This window comes from Equus caballus, chromosome 19, assembly GCF_041296265.1.
Source record: "Equus caballus isolate H_3958 breed thoroughbred chromosome 19, TB-T2T, whole genome shotgun sequence".
NCBI lineage: Eukaryota > Metazoa > Chordata > Mammalia > Perissodactyla > Equidae > Equus > Equus caballus.
The window spans coordinates 59,298,331-59,315,966 of record NC_091702.1 but is presented as its reverse complement, the minus strand read 5'-3'; the positions used below and the strand labels follow the sequence as shown (position 1 = coordinate 59,315,966).

General features: G+C 41.6%; 1 protein-coding gene across 35 annotated transcripts in view; it reads left to right on the top strand.

Moving 5' to 3' along the window:
- The window catches only part of BBX (BBX high mobility group box domain containing), a 263,097-nt gene that overhangs the window by 202,786 nt on the left and 42,675 nt on the right, over positions 1-17,636 (top strand). For all 35 annotated transcript variants that reach the window (XM_023623822.2, XM_070242885.1, XM_023623825.2 and 32 more), the window contains 2 exons: positions 1,081-1,155; positions 8,345-8,425. In XM_023623822.2, coding sequence (XP_023479590.2) covers positions 1,081-1,155; positions 8,345-8,425 — 156 coding nt within the window. The remainder of the gene's footprint in view (positions 1-1,080; positions 1,156-8,344; positions 8,426-17,636) is intronic.

Here is a 17,636-nt window from a genome sequence, read left to right as displayed (position 1 = left end):
TGGAAGAGTTATGATTGAGGTGCCTTTATTGCTTAGTAGGTACCCTGTGATGGAGTTGGTGGGCACAATTAATTGAAAAAAAAGACTTTCTGGGGCTGGGAATGGGCAGAATTAATAATGCCCAGGGGTTTTTGCTCTTGTGACTAGCTTTCACTCTATTTTGTAACTGGATAGAAGTTTTGTTCACTTTGGAACCAAAATTGATAACTGATCTTGTTCTCAAAACATCCTTGAAAAGTATTTCCACCTGGCCCTCAGAGCAGACTTTTAATGAGGCTACTGTAATTACCAAGTGGAAGCAAAAGGTCTCCTGGTCCAACCAGGTATGGTGTGGCAGGATCTTCTATCTACTGCCAGACACCTGAAGAGAGTGTGTGTGTGTATTTGGGGAGGAAGATGTATGGTGTTAAAAAAGAAAGAGATGTTGCTCATATTCATTGAAAACTTCATGGAGTTCTGGTGCCGTGCAGACAGTATATTCTGTGGCTTATCTTCTTCTCACTATAATCCTGTGAAATGGGGATTATCATCATCATCATCATCACCAATTTACACTTGGGAAAATAAGTCCCAGAAAGATTGGTTGAGCTGTCCAAGATCATGTAGCTAGCGAGAGCAGAGCTGCGATTCCATCCCAGATGCCCTGACCCACAGCCACAGGCTTTTCACAGCTGCTGCTAAGCAGAGACCAGCTCGGGGGCCGTGGGTTAGGGAAGAGAGAGAGTGTCTGGCTCCACTTGCAGCTTCCAGCTCTTAATAATATTTTAAAAGATCCATTGAAATAAGGAAATTCATCTCAACAGGTCTTCTCAACTAGTGCTTGTGACGTATACCTGATAATGTCACACAAGACATGGCAAATGAGCCAGACTCGGTCTTTTTGTTCTTTCCAGTCATCTGTTTTTAGAAACATGGCCTTTGTCTTCCTTTATCGTTTATACTGTTCTTCGAAAAGAGATTGAGGGTGATGACTCATGTCTTAATCTTTATCAGTGTCTGCATTGGGAATATATGGCAGAATTTATTAATCCAATATGGGAAAATGTCCTTATGCATTAAAAATTACTTGTTTCCTTGCAGATATCTTCAAGTACATCCCACCCTGATGCTCCTTCGAAACAGTGTCAAGCATCAGCCTTGTTTCAATTTGCAGAGGTATGGCCTTCTTTTTAAATGCTTATTGGGCTCAGAAAACTTAGCGAGCTCAGGAGGTATTGGAATGGAGTTTTTGAACTTGGGCATACCTCTTGACATTACCAACATAATACATATCACAGAACACTTAGTGTGTTTTGCTGCCTTTGCTGTAATCGTAGATCAGCTCCAAATTTTATATCCATTGTATGAGCATTCATTAAAGAGTTCCTTCAGAAGAGTCACTTTCCACTAATTCGTTTATTTCATTTTACCTTGTGGTTAATTTGTTCTAAAAGCTTGCAAAAACTGCTGTCAACAGGAAGGACATAGGATTTCGATTTATTAAGTTTTTCCAGTAGTGAAGTTAGCTGCCACAGTTCATGAATAACCCTCACAGCGAATGCAGTTGGGACTGCGAGCTGTTAATGATCGGTGCTTACCTTTGATGCGGTGTCGCTCCAGCCGGTATTTTTATTAGTGTTTAATCTCAGGCCTAGATCAGGTTGGCTCTCTCAAGATCTCAGGTTTCTTTGGTTTCTCAGCCAGTCAGAGATCACAGACTCGAGAGCGTTTTCTGGGTTAGTGTGATGAGGAGGCCAAATTTGCCGCAAACCTCTAGCCTCAACCCTATGCTCGTCTCTAATGAGCACTGTCTGACAAACAGGAAGGTGTGCACAGTTCGTAAAAATATGATGACGTCTGCTGTAGGTCTTTCCCCTTATTCCTTTTTATGAATTCCAACTAAAAAATGCATATCATAAACGAAGCAGTTTTTTATAAGGCTGAGAGAAAATGGCGAGCAGGACTGTTCTGTTTAATATTGATATATTGAAGCACTTTGATTCATTTGAATAAAGAGTGCTGCATAAATGAAATGTAAAATGATATCCTTTTGGCAGGAGAAAACCCAGCATCTTACTTTGAAAATGAGAAAAAATCACTTTCAGCTCTTATATTAAAAAAAAAAATGCTGCTGCTTCTTAGGACACTTGTGTCAAGCTCCGTCTCCACACCACCTGCTCATCTGTTTGCTTTCTCTGCTGCAGTATTTGCTTTCACTGTCTAGGGCTATTCTATAAAACTGGTAACGAAAATACCGTATAATATTATCATTTCATGAAGAACAATTTGCTTGATGAATCTGAATAAATTAAGATTTTATTATAATTTTTCATTGTGATAAACAGGCTGTTATTTTCACTGTCTGGGGAAATAGTTTTGTTTAATACTTCCTTGCTTTCCTCCAGTTGTTGACATCCATTTATTTGATATGAATAATTTTTTCAAGAGTGAAAAAAGAATTTTGGCACAGTGGCTAGATTTATTTTTAATGTTGATCCTTGAGCCAGTTCCATGCAACTTTTTAGAAAATTTCCTTCCAAACTGTGTATTCACTGTATATTCTGTTCGATTAAATTCTACAGTCTGTACCATGAATATTAGGAAGGTGCTGGCTCATCTTTGACACACCTGATATTTACGGATGCATTGACCGCCAAGATCTTCAACCTCACTTACAGTGTCAGTGTGGGATATCTCGGCTGGCTGTGTCTAACAGTTAGGCCACTCAGAGCGTGATTGTTATTTAAGTGATCCCATCTTCAGATTTATTAGGAGCTGCTGAAGCCCTGGGCAGCTCTGAGTGCCCAGTTTGGTGGTGTAACAGCTGCTGTCCTGTGATTCTGGAGAATGAGGTTCCATGCCTCTGTGAAACAAATTAAGTTTGTCCTTGCTGCTCCGTATGCTGGTTCCTCAAAGCACGAGAAGGTTTTTGTGTAGAGAAGAGAACCTTCTCTTGGGAGTTGTACAAGGACACATTTCCAGATGTCACGCCTCACTTCTGAGGGCTTTTGGGTTTTGACCATGGGACATATACAAGATTTGAGGAAGCTTAAAAAAAATTGTTATTTTGAAAACTTATTGGGAGTTGTTTCACAGCATCATAACACAGGGAGGCATGCATGATGGAGAAACCAGAATAAGATGTTTTGCCCTAGAATCAAATGCACTTCCCCCTCGCAACTCACTATATTATTTTTCCTAGTTATATTTTGCACAGTTTGATAATATGAACACTTTTCATTCCTAAGCAAATTATTACATAACATGATTATTGAACTGCAAATGTTCTATGTGATTATAAAAGAGAAATACATGTTTCTCTGAGGATGTATAACCTCTCTACTCACTTTCCTCAGCTGACCCAAGAGAACCCTAAGTGTCAGTCTTTAACATCTCATGATCTGACCATGTTGTCAGCCCATTCTGGGCTGGTTTATTGAAAACTAAACAAGAGCTAACTAGATGAACTAATAAAATTATCTGCTAAAATCTGCTATGAGCATATACATTGTAGTAGAAATAGAATAGGCTCTAATTACTAACTATGATCGTAGCCCTAAAGCTCTTATAATTATTTCATAACACACCCATCACCTTTGAAAAAACACAAACTCTTGAAATTCTCATTCTAATTAGTCTATAGCAGAGGTTCTCAAACTGGCAAATACATCCGTCACCTCAAAGGCTCGTTCAAACACAGATGGCTGGGCTCCACCCCAGAGTTTCTGATTTATTAAATCTGGAGTGGGGCCTGAATTTGCATTTCCAACAAGTTTCCTATTAAGAAACCACAGTTTGAGACTGCTGCTCTATAGTTGATCATTTTAACCCTGAGTTATTAAACTGTCGTTGTTAAGGCGCCTCCTAGTCTCTCTGGGACCTCATAGGGTAGGGGTGAAGTAAGGAAGGGATAGATATAAAATAGGAAATTACCCAGGGGGCCACTTAATACCCCCATCCCTTTTCAGAGGGATTCTCAGTCCTATATTATGTACACTTAAGAGAAAAGTGTATGTTTATATAATTTAGGAAACAATTTACTCTTTAAAAATGTTTAGCTTTGTAATATTTTAAGATCAGGCATGGGAGATTCCTAGAGACCATTCCTGCTAATTTCACTGACAAACATTCATAAATCTACAAAGAGATTAGCTAGACCTTCTCTTGGCAATGGGTCATTTATCATGTAATATAATTAGCCTAGAAACACACTTTTTAACAAACAGCAAACCCTGGGCATTTCTTTAAGTTTAAAATGTTTTTTTCTTTCACATCAAGTCCTGGGTCTCTGCCTTGCAAGCTGAGAAGGATATTTTTCCTTCCTAACCAAATCTAATAGTTTAAAAACCCCTTGAAGTTAACCTATATGGAACCATGAAACTGAATAAAGAACATATTGTTTGTAGGTTCCTCATGAATGTTTACATTTAGACGGAGAAAAATATATCTGCTCTACGAGATCTGGAAAGAAATACAGGGTTCAAAGCCTCTCCCCCCCTCCCCCCATTTCAAGCTGTCTCCGCTTCCTCACTGACGCTCAGGATTCACCTAGATTCAGCATGGCCCCTCTGAAGGGCCGTCACTGTTTCCAGGCTCTGATCCGTTGAGTTGATCTGTGTGAGTTTCCTGTCTGCATCACCTGTTGTTTACTGATCGAGGGACCCATCCGTCACTTTTCAGTCTCATTTACTGGAGACTAATGGCCAAATGTAATGCCGGAAGGGCACCGTTGTCTCCCTTTATTTAACAAGTCTGAGCTCCGTGACCAGTCCACTTATTCTCTTCTCTGCTGTGTGGCCGACTCTTAGACCTAGAGTCTATCTTTGCATTGAAAAATTACTTAATGACTTTGAAGACAGAGAGCCAATCTGGATGATTTAAACAAATAGCTTTGGACATTAAAACTTTCCTTAGAAGGTATTTACTTTGTCAATATAAATACGGCCATAATCTCATCAAATTTAAGGTATTGTCACAGGTGGATGCGAGCAATAGGTGCAAATTTAAAGTGTTCATTTTCGTGATGGAATGCTCAGTATGTTGCAGAGTATTGCACTCGACAAAAACACCATATACTCACACCGCAGCTAATCAGTGTGAAAGTATTATGTGTTTTATGAGAAGCATTAATATTTCTTTTAAGATAAGAAAGACCAGTCGTCTCCTATTGTTCATTTGCTCTTTGATTCATTAATTCCTTCAATAATTATGGGTCATTTCCTCCCAGGCTGCGATGTTGATGATACCCCTCATAATTGCAAAAGACTTCCACCATTGCTTAATCTGCTTTTGATCTTTACCACTTGTTTCCGTAGTGCTCTCCCCCACCTCAGGCAGCTATAAAATTAGCAGTTTAACATCCCGAGTGATAATTTCTCTTAACACCTTTGCTGTACCTCAGTTACGCTCACACCCACCCTGTTTGTCAGAACTCTACACAATTACCAAAGGAGAGACCACGGTGGAGTTAACAGATTGGCAAGCACCATCCAACTGGAGGAAGATAAACAACAGCATAGCCACGAACGCACGATGCAGTATGGCCCACTCGTGCCCCCACCTGGGAGTGTAACATGACACACGCTTCTCCCCACTAGCTGACCAGTCATTATAAAACATGAATTAGCTATATTGTTCTTAATTGAAAGGCTATGTATATGTCTCTCAAACAGAGAAAAAGTGGGGTGAATGAACACTGGTGGAACAGATCGGTGTGGTACAAGCTATGCTTATAATCAAAGCCCTCAGAGGAGATGAGATTACTGAGAGAAAATGTGTAAATAAAGAGAGAGTGGGCCCTAAGACAGAAATCTGAGGAAAAACGTTTAAGGGATCACCATAGAAAGACCAGCTAGCAAAGAACAACAGGAGTGACTTGAGAGGTGGGAGGAAAACAGGACCCATGTGGTAATGGAAGCCCAGAGAAGAGGTTCCTAAAAGAATGCTCAGCCACATTGAATGCTGTGGAGGAATCAAGATAAGGCTCAGCCATAGACATCAATGTATGTCCAGTTTTCCAAAAAAAATTATGCCCCCTGCCAAAAAAATTAAGCCAAAAGACATTCTTAGAAAGCGTATCTTACCTCTAAGTCATTAAATGAAAATTTTATTCTTAGATGATTCTAGAAATATTGGGCTACTAAAATATATTGACCGCCCCCCCCCCCCCACACCCCAACCCCCACCCCCGGTCAAAGCCTTTTTGGAAATCAGGCTTACAGCAACCTTGAGCATTTAAAATACTGCCCTATACCTGCAGATAGGCTAAAATCCTCTGTAGGCAGTGAGGAAAACTGTTCTTACTAAACGTAGGTGGTTCCTTTTGAAAGGCAAGGAACCGTTAATCTCAAGCCTTGAGTCAGACAGCTGTCCGTGAGCTCAGATGGCAGGTAGTGTGTCTGTGCAGTTCCCCCGGGAGCCTCTCGGTGTGCCATGCGCTGCACGGGGCCCAGGGAATTGGTAGTGAACACACACAAAGCATCAGGGAGGATAAACCTACAGGGACGAAAGTGACAGCAGAGGGAGCCAGTGGAAGAACTAGAAACAGTGTCTGCAGCGTTACACAGCTGCTTGTCCTTCAGTGGTTCTTGAGGGTGTTGTATGATTATGCAACAAATTTAGTACTCCACAAATTACTAAATTTAATAATTATCCTCTGACATTGCAATTTTTAATTTCGTTCCAATTTCAGTGTGTAACTAGTATTTGGAATTGTACTGAGTTTGTTTATTAGTGTTAATAATGATAAATCCTTATTACTAATAATTGCACCATTTATTGAGAGCATAATATGGGCTCAGCATGGTGTCACACTCTTCACTAACAGAAAATCTAAGGCAGGCATTATTGTTTTCATCTTGAAGATAAGGTAACTGAGGCTCAGCGTCTTATTTGCTTACGTCCTCACAGCAAAAAGTAATGCAGGTGTGTCTGACACAGAAGCCATGTCCTTATTACACAACCTTGGTTCAGGGACTGGCACTGGTGTTCAGTACCCCCAAGTCGCTGAGAGTCGGGGATTGTATTACTGTATTTGTTTCTCTTAGTCCAGTGATAAGGTGAGTCATTGAATTCAACTTGTCTAGAAAAAGTAGAAGTGGCATATATCAGAGAAAATTCGCCTAGAGGAAGACATTCCAAACTTCAGAAAGATTGAGCCCCATAAGTTGATCTAAAGAAAAAGTGATTGAGATGAATAGGAAAGGACTTTATTAAAAATGATAACACCTAGGAAGAAAAGGTCCTTAAGACTTTCTTAAACTAGACCCTTCTGACTCTCCAAGGGCCTCTTGTCCAGCAGGTGTTCTTGGAGAATTCCCTGTAGCAGCAGGCACCCCGTCTCTCCTGGAGCTGGCAGCTCCACAGAGTCCCTGGGGGTCTTGGGGTCCCCTGTAAGGACGTAGTCACAAGGCAGGATTGCCTCCTAAACCGAACTGAGAAATGCCTCCGTCTTAAACTGAGAAAGAATTCAGGATCACAAAGAATATAAAAAGCTTAGACCATAGCTCGCTGCTCTAATGATGACAGAACTTCTCCAGGAGAAAGATGCCTTGTAAAGATCCTTAAGAATGTATGTCCTTCTCAGCTCTTTACTGAGTTAGGCAAGAAATTGAAAATGAAGTTTTCATGTAAAAATGAGAAAGCAAAGTGCTCTTCCTTGTTATCAGCGCCTGGCTGCTGGTTAGCCAGATTTGCAGATGAGCATGCAGTCAATGTAATGTCATATATATCAATGTTTTACTACAGTGCATGTCCTTATCTGTACAACTTATTTAGGCTTCTGGTCTTGATGGTCAATCTGCGTGTGCTTTAGAGCATACTCACAAAGCCAGGGCCAATGTTTTATATAAACTCTTAGCTTGCTGAGCTCCCGTCCTGCTGCCTACCACGTTTATATTGGATTCTTAAAGAAATTTTTGTTGACTGACTTCATGCTGTCTTTCCACAGAAATCCCAAATATATTCCTTAAAAAAAATTAACTAATTGCTTTGGTAAATACAAAATGATTCTGTCTCTTTTATATTTGGCCAGTTGATGAATTGGTATTTATATACAAATGGAAATGCATGTCTTGTTTTAAAGTTATAGAGTTCAGTTTCAAGCCTGAAATATACAAGATAATACTCTCGTCATTAAAAAGCCACCCAAGCAAGCCACACCTGATTTTTGTTACTATTTTTGAGGTTAGTTAACTAAAATTGGTTTCAAAATTATAATCCCAAGCATGACACATTTAAAGTTATTTGGTTCTTGGGAGCAGTGATGTTCTCATAAACTAAGGAAAGTTCCTGAATGAGTGTGAATGGGAAGCAAAGATTCTGATATTACAATTAATGTTATTTGTATGAATTGTTTTCAATATAGATTTCATCAAACACTTCGCAGTTGGGTGGTGCCGAACCTGTGAAACGCTGTGGAAAGTCTGCGCTCTTTCAACTGGCAGAGGCAAGTTTCCAAGAATATATTGAGATGAGATCTGCAGAGTGGAAATGGCAGAAAAGTTAATCATAACAGTGTTCCTCAGACTGCACCATCTCACCTGGGACCAGAAAGTCTGTTGTATCTAATTTTCAACAATAAGGGGGCTAACCTTTAATTTAGGAAAAAAGGAATTTTGGTTCTAAAAATCATTAAGCATTGAAAAAGGTTACCTGGGGAACCTTCGAAATCGTTTTCGCAGGTAGTATTTTAAAATAAGGTCAGTTTTTGTCTCTCTCAGATTGGTTAAATAAGTCCAGCTTGAACCCAGATTAATGAGCTCAGTCATTTTCCTCTCCTCTGATTCTCTTATAACATCTATAAATCCCCAGAAGGCACTACTTTCAAACCAGGTGGTTGATGTTTTAATTTTTGTCTTTTTCAGTGAAGAACTCAAATGACGTGTTCTAAAGTCTGGTTTTATGACATCTATCCGTTGTACATTTGATGTGATGTGGGTGTAAAATGCTACTGTTCCCTTGGCAAAGTAGACAATGTGTTTTGACAGAGCCCTCCCTTGGTGGGCGATGGGTTGCGGGGAAGATGCTAGAAGCTGCTGTTGCTAGCCTGGACAGGAGCAATGGCTTTCTCTGCCAAGCTGCGACCGCTCTGCCTTAAGGGAACATGTGAAACAAATGTCTTTAGCACCAGGACGCTGTAGTGATAGTTTTCTCTTTGGTGAGACAAATTAGGAGGTACAAAATGGGCGACCACAATCTCTTATATTAAACTTTTTCTGTTTTCTCACTTCTCTGTCTTCCTTCCAATGAGTTCCTTCTAAGTTTTTTGTGGAGTGATAGGGTTCTTTTATAAATCCTGTGTAGTTTATTGAACTTAAAGGGATGACCTATCATTTTCAAAATTTTACGGTAGCTTATATCATAAAAATATAGGAGTTTTCAATATCTTTAGATTAAACTTTTAAAGTCTAGCCAGATTCAAATTAGAAATACAAAAATACAAAGGCCCAAGAAAGTAAAGAACTGTATAAACAGTGGAACAAACTGACCTGTTGTTGTCAGACAAGTGATATGCCTCCTGTGTAAGACAAATTCAGACCCAAACAGAGGGCTATGAATGACTAGAAAACGTATGAAGACCACAGGAAATAGTTTGAAAAAGAACTGGGTGAGTCAGGGGCCAGCCCGGTGGTACAGCGGTTAAGTTCACACATTCCGCTTCTCAGCGGCCCGGGGTTCGCCGGTTCGGATCCCAGGTACAGACACGGCGGCACTGCTTGGCACGCCATGCTGTGGTAGACGTCCCACATATAAAGTAGAGGAAGATGGGCATGGATGTTAGCTCAGGACCAGGCTTCCTCAGCAAAAAGAGGAGGACTGGCAGTAGTTAGCTCAGGGCTAATCTTCCTAAAAAAAAAAAAAAAAAAAAAAAGAACTGGATGAGTCAGTGGCAAAGTACTAGTTCAGATGGAACCAAAATGGTCAAGATGTGGCTACAAGTGTGTCTTTGGAGTTAGAGTTGTAAACAAGTCTTAGAGAAACCATGAGGTCATGAACTTGTCTAGCACCGTCAAGACTATGTGGATCGTCAAGACAATTTGTTTGGAAGAAGTGATTATTTTTCTTGAATAATATGAATATATGGCCCTCTCTGCATTTCCTGGTGATGTGTAAATGTGTGTGTGTTTGTACACATATACACAAAGATATACATAAGTTTTTAAAATATTAAACAACACTAAATTGTAAAACAAACTGTCAATATTAATATATCTTTATTCAACAGTTTTGTGTTAGAAACGTATGGACCTTTGAGGTACTTTGCTGTGGGGGGTGCTAGAGAGATGAATTTGTCTCGTTTTCTTTCTTCAGCATAACAGTCATAAAAAAAGGATTCCCTATTAAATCAGAGCTCATTAAAAAGAACACTCTTCTAATTTGTAGGGACGCATCCCAAATATGAAACAGATGCTCTGGTTTAACAGATGTTTGAATGCTGCTATCATAATTTAAAGGGGTAAAATGACTGAAATAAGCCTATTCCAATTATAGCAAATCAGCTTAGACTCAGACTTAGTTTCCTATAACATCCAAGTAAAAATGTATGCTTTTGATGAAACAAGGTCGCTAAAAAATAATTTACCAAGAAAATCTTCACGCATGATTATTTGCACCACATGAATATGATGCCGTAATGCTAATAGACTGTGTTTTACAATAGCATCCTCAAGCCTTCCCACTTGCTAATTAGACATCAATACATACACAATGGATTCATCAGTGTCTCCACAGAATCGCCGGGAGAAATAGGCTTCCTCCATTTCTTTTCTATTCCATGTGTATTGGAAGTTCATTTTTCTTGAACAAAAGATAATATTTAATTATTTTGGGCACCTCTTTAAATAAATAGAACAGGATATTGAGGAGGATTTTTCCTGTTGCCCAGGATTGGTGCTGTTGTCTGAAATCTGAAGAAACAGCTTTAAATTCACACATTGCAAAAGGAAAGCCACCAAGAAGCCACCTGCAGTTTGGGCCAGTCCCTTCTATCGGGATTTATAGAGACAGCCTAATCCAGCTGCTATCCCACATGCCACTCCAGGGGTTTCTCCTCTCATGCCCACGCTACCCCCGAGTCATCAGTGGGTGTGGGGCATCACAGGCTCTCCCGCCATCTGGAGTATTTTGGCCTTTCACGCTGTCCTGAGGAGGAAGGAGAGGAAGTGCTTTCCATTCTCACCCCTGCCGCCATCAAGCAAAGTGAAGATAACTCTAAGGGAACCCCTCTTAAAGACTGGGGGTGAGGGGCTGGCCCAGTGGTGTAGTGGTTGGGTTTGTATGTTTCCACTGCAGTGGCCTGGGATTCGCAGGTTCAGATCCTGGGTGCGGACCTACACACTGCTCATCAGCCGTGCTGTGGTGGTGTCCCATATACAAAGTAGAGGAAGATTGGTGCAGGTGTTAGCTCAGGGACAATCTTCCTCACTGAAAAAAAAAAAAAAGACTAGGAGTGGTACCTGCAAGAAGTCTCTTCTCATTCTTCAGCGAGAAGCAAGAAGTGTTTAAGACATAGGTTGTTGCTCTGCCTTTCGCCTGTCTGACCAGGCAAAAGAGAACTGGAGGAAATGGGCAGCAGGGAGAGACTTGCAATAGCTGGCTGCTATCTCTATTTGGGGCTATGAGGATGTGTGAGTTTCCCAGGGGTCAATTAGACAAATAGGAAGTCGTTCAGCTTGATCAGGCAAGAAGCCAAGGAACAGTCATGAGGAGGGGGCAGCAGCAGGCAGGCCGCGGGCAGTCTCTCACATCAGGAAGTGTGTGGCAGAGACAACTTTGCTCAGGACACTGACGAGCTCCCACAAGCAGGAGTGAAGTTCAGCTGGTTTGCACCAGTACAGCTGTCCTGATACTGAAATACCAAAATACTTCCTCTTGTTAGTAAAAAGGCTGTGACCCAAACCCCCTGAGGACGCTTGCAGCAACTCTGCCAGCATCCCTGGGCCCCCCTGATCCTTCCAGCAACTGGAGAGCACAGCAAGGGGCCTCCAGGGCCCTTTTCCGGCCCTGAGACCACATCCGTTCCGATCAGTTGGCCTCCCTGCCTGTTAAGTATTTTGTGTATCATCCCGCCTCTTGGCATCCCCTGACAAGGTCATTCCGCCTGATGTAGAATTAGCAAGGACAGACAGGAAAAGAAAGAAAGAACCACAGGCAGTTAGGTTTACCTCCACCAACCTCCTCCTGTCTTCGAAACAAGAGGCTTTAGGCCTTATGAAGGAAGGGCGAGGAAACCCAAGAACTAACCACTCACCCTTCCCCAACTCCATTCCTGTGGGCTGGCCCGGGAGAAGGAGGGAATGAGGAGACCACCCAAAGACAGGGGCTGTTGCTTGTAAGAAATGTCTTCTGCGCGAGAAGCAGGAAATGTTTTAGGCATGAGTTTATTGCTGTTCCTAGACCTAGAGAGCAGGCGAAGAAAAAAAATTGGAGGATGTCAACAGCAGAGACAGAGACCTGGACAGGCCTGCAATCTCACTTTGGCTTTGTGAGGCCCTCTTCCCATTTCCCGGGACCCCAAAGCCAAGGGATCCCTGGGGAAGACCCTGCCTCGGGCCTTTGATTGGTATTTTAAACTGGATGGATTTTTAATAGCTGAAAGTGACCTGAAAATTCTGGGATCTGTTCCAGGTATTTTTCAGGAATCTACTCCAGCTAGGAAAGGAGATTTCTTAGTGCTGCTGAGGTCAGGGAATTAAGAAAAATACAACCCTTTAGGTTGGAGCCTCCATGAGGTGCATACTGTTCAGTTAACAGTTACTTAATTGGCACAAGTACCGTAACATATTGTGTTTCCTTTCATTTTGAAATTAATTAGGTTAGGTCATATAAAGAACAAGGCAGCAGAGCATCCGCCCAGAGATCCTAATAATTGCTGTAGTGGGAGGACACACAGAGACATCTTTACCTGTACATTTTAGCAAGGAAAATTCTAAACTTGAAGCTCTCTGGTACCAAGATTGCCTAGTATAATAAGTGGAGCAGTTTATTCATTTATTCTAACAAATGGTGATTATTGAGGCTCTACTCCAGGCCAGTAACAGTGAGGCCACTGAAGCCACCTGCATGTGGATGTAGAATATTTTTAGTGTGATGAGCTAACCTGTGAGCCTTCTCCAAGGTCAGTGGTACAGGAGTGCTTCACCTCCAGGTATGGTTTTGGTGTTCTGGAGTGCCACTAGGGGCTGGGGCGTAAGCCTAAAAGTATTAATGTTTGTTTTACTTCTGATTTATCTGAAATAATCTCATGTGTTCTTTAAAATAGATTATAAATTTTAGTAGCAGATTTTATCTGCAGGTAAGTTTTATTATCTAACCTAAGATGATATTGACTGACAATTATTGTCTACTGTGTGCTGGATACTGTTCTAAGTACCTTACATGTGCTCACTGAATTCTCCCCCCAGGTCCTCTGAGGTAGATGCTATTGTCCTTCCTCTTTCACACATTAGGAAACAAGAGCAGAGAGGTTGTGAGTTGCCTAAGGTCACGTGGACAGGAAGTGTTGGAGCCTTGGTGGAAACCCAGGCTGGCTGGGCTCTTCTGTCCCCTTGTTCTAGATGAATGTAAAAGACTGTACAAGTTGCTTGTTATAGGAGTTTGCATGTTATGGAAAGCTCTATGGAAGACAGCTTACTCCTACACAGAAGTGTATGGCTGAATAAGATGACAGATTGTTCAAGGCGCTGTCAAAGAAATGGGGCTGATATTTCTTTTTAAAAAAGTGTCTGTACTTTTGAAACTGCCAAAATACATCTTACACCCTTAAATAAGTGTCTGTCTGTGAATATACTTTGGAAGGTACTGTGAAGGCTTTAGGAAATCATGATGTACAGCCCCTGTCCTCCAGGAGCTTGTTCTCCAGTTGCAAAGAGATAAGGTATAAAAAGTTAAGGGATAAGAAAGAAATAGTGCAGGTGGTTTCACAGGGGACCATGCGATGGAATGACAAAGCTCCTCCGAGTGCTGAGTGATACACTAAGTGAGCGTGTGAGAGCAGGAAACGGAGAGGTTAACATTAGCAGGAGCATCTGAGGACCCAGCACAGGGGGGAAAGCATGAAGACGGTTCTCGATCAAGGAGTTGTTTAGGAACAGAGGTTGAAACTAGCAGCCTTTGGGCCACATCCAACTTGGCAGAGATGCTCTCTTTGGCCCACAATTTGTTGACCTGTATTACATTTTATGTTTGAATTAGAAGCTAATATTTTAAAATTATGGATTTCAAATGAATACATATTTCTGACTTCTCATGAAAATTTAGGGGATCTGGAGACACTGGGCCAGGCTTCCTGCATGACAACAGTGGGTCAGAGCTAATAAGTGGCTGTCCCCTTAGAGAGGAGTTTGCTGTGCAAATGTCACCGTCCTCTCCTTTTCCTGCTGAGCCCTGACTTGGGGCCAACAGTCATTGCCAGCATCCACTTAAACTTGTCCACTGCCCTCTTTTACACCTACCCACCCATGTGCAGTGGAGATTGTGACTTATGCGTAATTAAATAGAGAGATGGGGGAGATGCAGCAGAGGGATAAAGGCAGGCAGACGTGAGAGAGGTGGATGACAAATCCATCAGACTGACTGGAGTAGAGGCTGTTGTGCTGGGAGGTGACAGCGGGTGAAGGTCGACTGCAGCTGCAGAATTGGGAGGGTGTGTAGTGTGAAGCAAAGACGTGTAGACTTGAAAATAAAGAGGAGCAGTTGAAGATGTGGGGCTGGGGTGCGCAGCGATGGAGGCAGCACTTGGAAAGACACTTGGCTGCTGTGTGTAGAATAGAGTGGAATGCCTCTGTGGACTTCCACGTGTGAGAAGACAAGAGGCAGGATTGGGGAGCTGGCAGCGAGGAGGGTGGCAGAAACAAGACACCAGGGAGGTTGTGGGGGATTTGGCTGGATTTGGTGATTGAGTCGATGTGAGAGGCAAAGCAAAAGGGGAGTCAGAGACGACTCCAACTCTGAACCTGAGTGTGTGGGAGAGAATGGCTTCCAGAAGCTTGACCCTGACCTTGGAGCCCTCCTTCAGGATGCCTGGGTGTTTGCGAACAAAGAAGAAGCCCTGATAGTAGAAAAGAAGAGGAGAAAGATGCTGAGAGAGAAGGGACAGCTGAAAAAATCCAAGACTGAGAGTCAAGGAGGGAGGGGCTTGCCAGCTAGGTCAAGATTGGAGCTTGGAAAGCAGAGAGCCGAGCTCATCTGAGCCTAGAAGAGAGAAAGATGGAAGATGGTGCCCCCGGGAGTGCTGAATTGAGTCTGTGGTACCCGTAGTCTGCGTTGTTCTTTTCCTCTTTATCATGATTCATGAAGCTAGTTATGTGTTCGGGTGAAGTTGAAGAAAGAGGATATACTCATCATATGTAAGAAGCAGGATTACAGGTCTGATGGGTCTCAGGGAATTGAAAAAGTTGTCATTACCCCTATTTATTAAAAAAGGATGAAGACGTTTTTCAGAGGCCTCGAGTCCCTAGTTTTTCTTAATTCTTACTTTCAAAAACTCCTTATAATTAAAATCAAATAGGTAAAGATTAATTTACTCCAGTATCTATAAGAACTGGGAGGGTGTTTAGTGTGAACAAAAGACGAAGAAGCAGAGGCCACCCTCACCCCATCCGGAGTCTTCAGAAATGGTCTAGTTTCTGAAGAAATACTGCGTGAAGAGAAACATCTGAACCACCGTTGCACCTGGCCCAGTTGTTTCGGCAAACCGCATAGTAAACGCCCAGATCTCAGTGTTGAGAGACACGTAGACCGCTGTTCTGCAGCCAGTTATCTTTTATAATAAAGAAAATTGAATTTTCTTAGCAGTGAGGCTATTCTTTATTCTCTGAAACCATCAGCCAGTGTATTTTTATGGCAAAAACATTCTGGTTTTATTTAATTATGGGAGAAATGCACATCTTGGAAAAGACTGCTAAATGCCTTCCTAGGGTTATGTCTGCGCTGTCTTGGCAGATAATAAGCTGGTACAAAATGATTGTAAACATACCTTGGCTGCAAAACATTGGTTTTGTACTCAAAAGCAGAGATTGTGAAATTGAAACTTCTTGATTAGTGTCAGTGGGTCTGTTTTTACACTGTCTTGTTTTTAATCAGGTTGGCTCTTTTATAATAGACAATGAAAGACAAAGTATAATTAGGAGTGAAATGATGATAGGGTACATTTTGGAACTTCTTACCCATTTCTTTGTACCAGTGAAAGGGCGTCTACTTCTTATCTAGTACAGTAGTCCCCCCTTTTCCACGGTTTCACTTTCCATTGTTTCAGTTACCCGCAGTCAACTGTGGTCCAAAATATTAAATGGAAATTTCCAGAAACAAACAATTCATACGTTTTCAATCGCAGGCCATTCTGAGTAGCGTGATGAAATCTTGTTCTGCCTGAGGCATGACTCCTCCCTTTGTCCAGTGGATCCAGCTGTGTAGGCCACCTGCCTGGTAGTACTTAGTAGCTGGCTGGGTTATCAGATCGGCTGTCGCTGTCTCACAGTGCTTATGTTCAAGTCACCCTTATTTTACTTAATAATGGCCCCAAAGCATAAGAGTAGTGATGTTGGCAATTCAGATATGCCAAAGAGAAGGCGTAACATGCTTCCTGTAAGTGAAAAGATGAAAGTTCTCATCTTTTAATAATAAGGAAAGAAAAAAAATCATATGCTGAGGTTGCTAGGATCTATGATAACTTTCATTACAGTATATTCTTCTAATTATTCTATTTTATTGTTGTTAATTTCTTATTGTGCCTGATTTATAAATTAACCTTTATCATAGGTCTCTACGTACACAAAAAACATGCTATATATGGAGTTCAGTACTATCCACGGTTTCAGGTGTCCACTGGGGGTCTTGGAACATATCCCCCTCAGATAATGGGGGCCTGCTGTACACATGATTAATTATTTTTCACTGGTCATTTCACTCAGTCTTTTAAAGCAGGACACATTGAAGAATTGAATTGGTATCTTAACATTTGTAGAAAGGAACATATCTAAAAATGTCTTTGATTCAAAGAGATCAAAGCTTGATGCAGCACAGATTTATTACATCTTTGAGTCCCCAGTAACAAACCCGGAGCCTAAGGTGTGACCTTAGCTGAACTGAAAATGGCGGCCTCCCTGGACCCAGGAATGTCAAAAGTCATCCCTCCACTGCACGTTCTATCTCCCCTCCTCAGTATTCCTGTGGCGTTTTTTCTTTGTAATCATTTTGAAGAGGAGGACTTTTTATACATGTGCGTCCTTAGGATGTCAGTTTCAACATAGTGGTTTTTGTTTTTTGGGAACGAGTTACATTTCTTCCAGCCCGTCACTTTCAGGCCATTCTGACTGCGCCAAACAGTGAGAACCCTTAGTGTGGTTTTAGTTGTTAGAGGTAAACTTAAAATATTGGTGATTAATTTTCACTGGTGCTCTTGGGAAGAGTAAGGAGAGCGTGATTGCTGGTCTAGGCCAGGCAGTGGCGAGGTCATAATTAGCATTGTTTTTTATAGGTTCATAAAGTAACTCTTTCTTGGTATGAGTCAGAATGCCTTTAAGACTCATCAGTTACCTTGGAACTAATGAACCATTCAATTCAACACAATTATGTGGTTGAATGCCTTCGTTCTGAAGGTACTAGGATATTCTGGGAGGAGAATGCAAGGGTGGACAGGGTACATTTTGTGCCCCCTA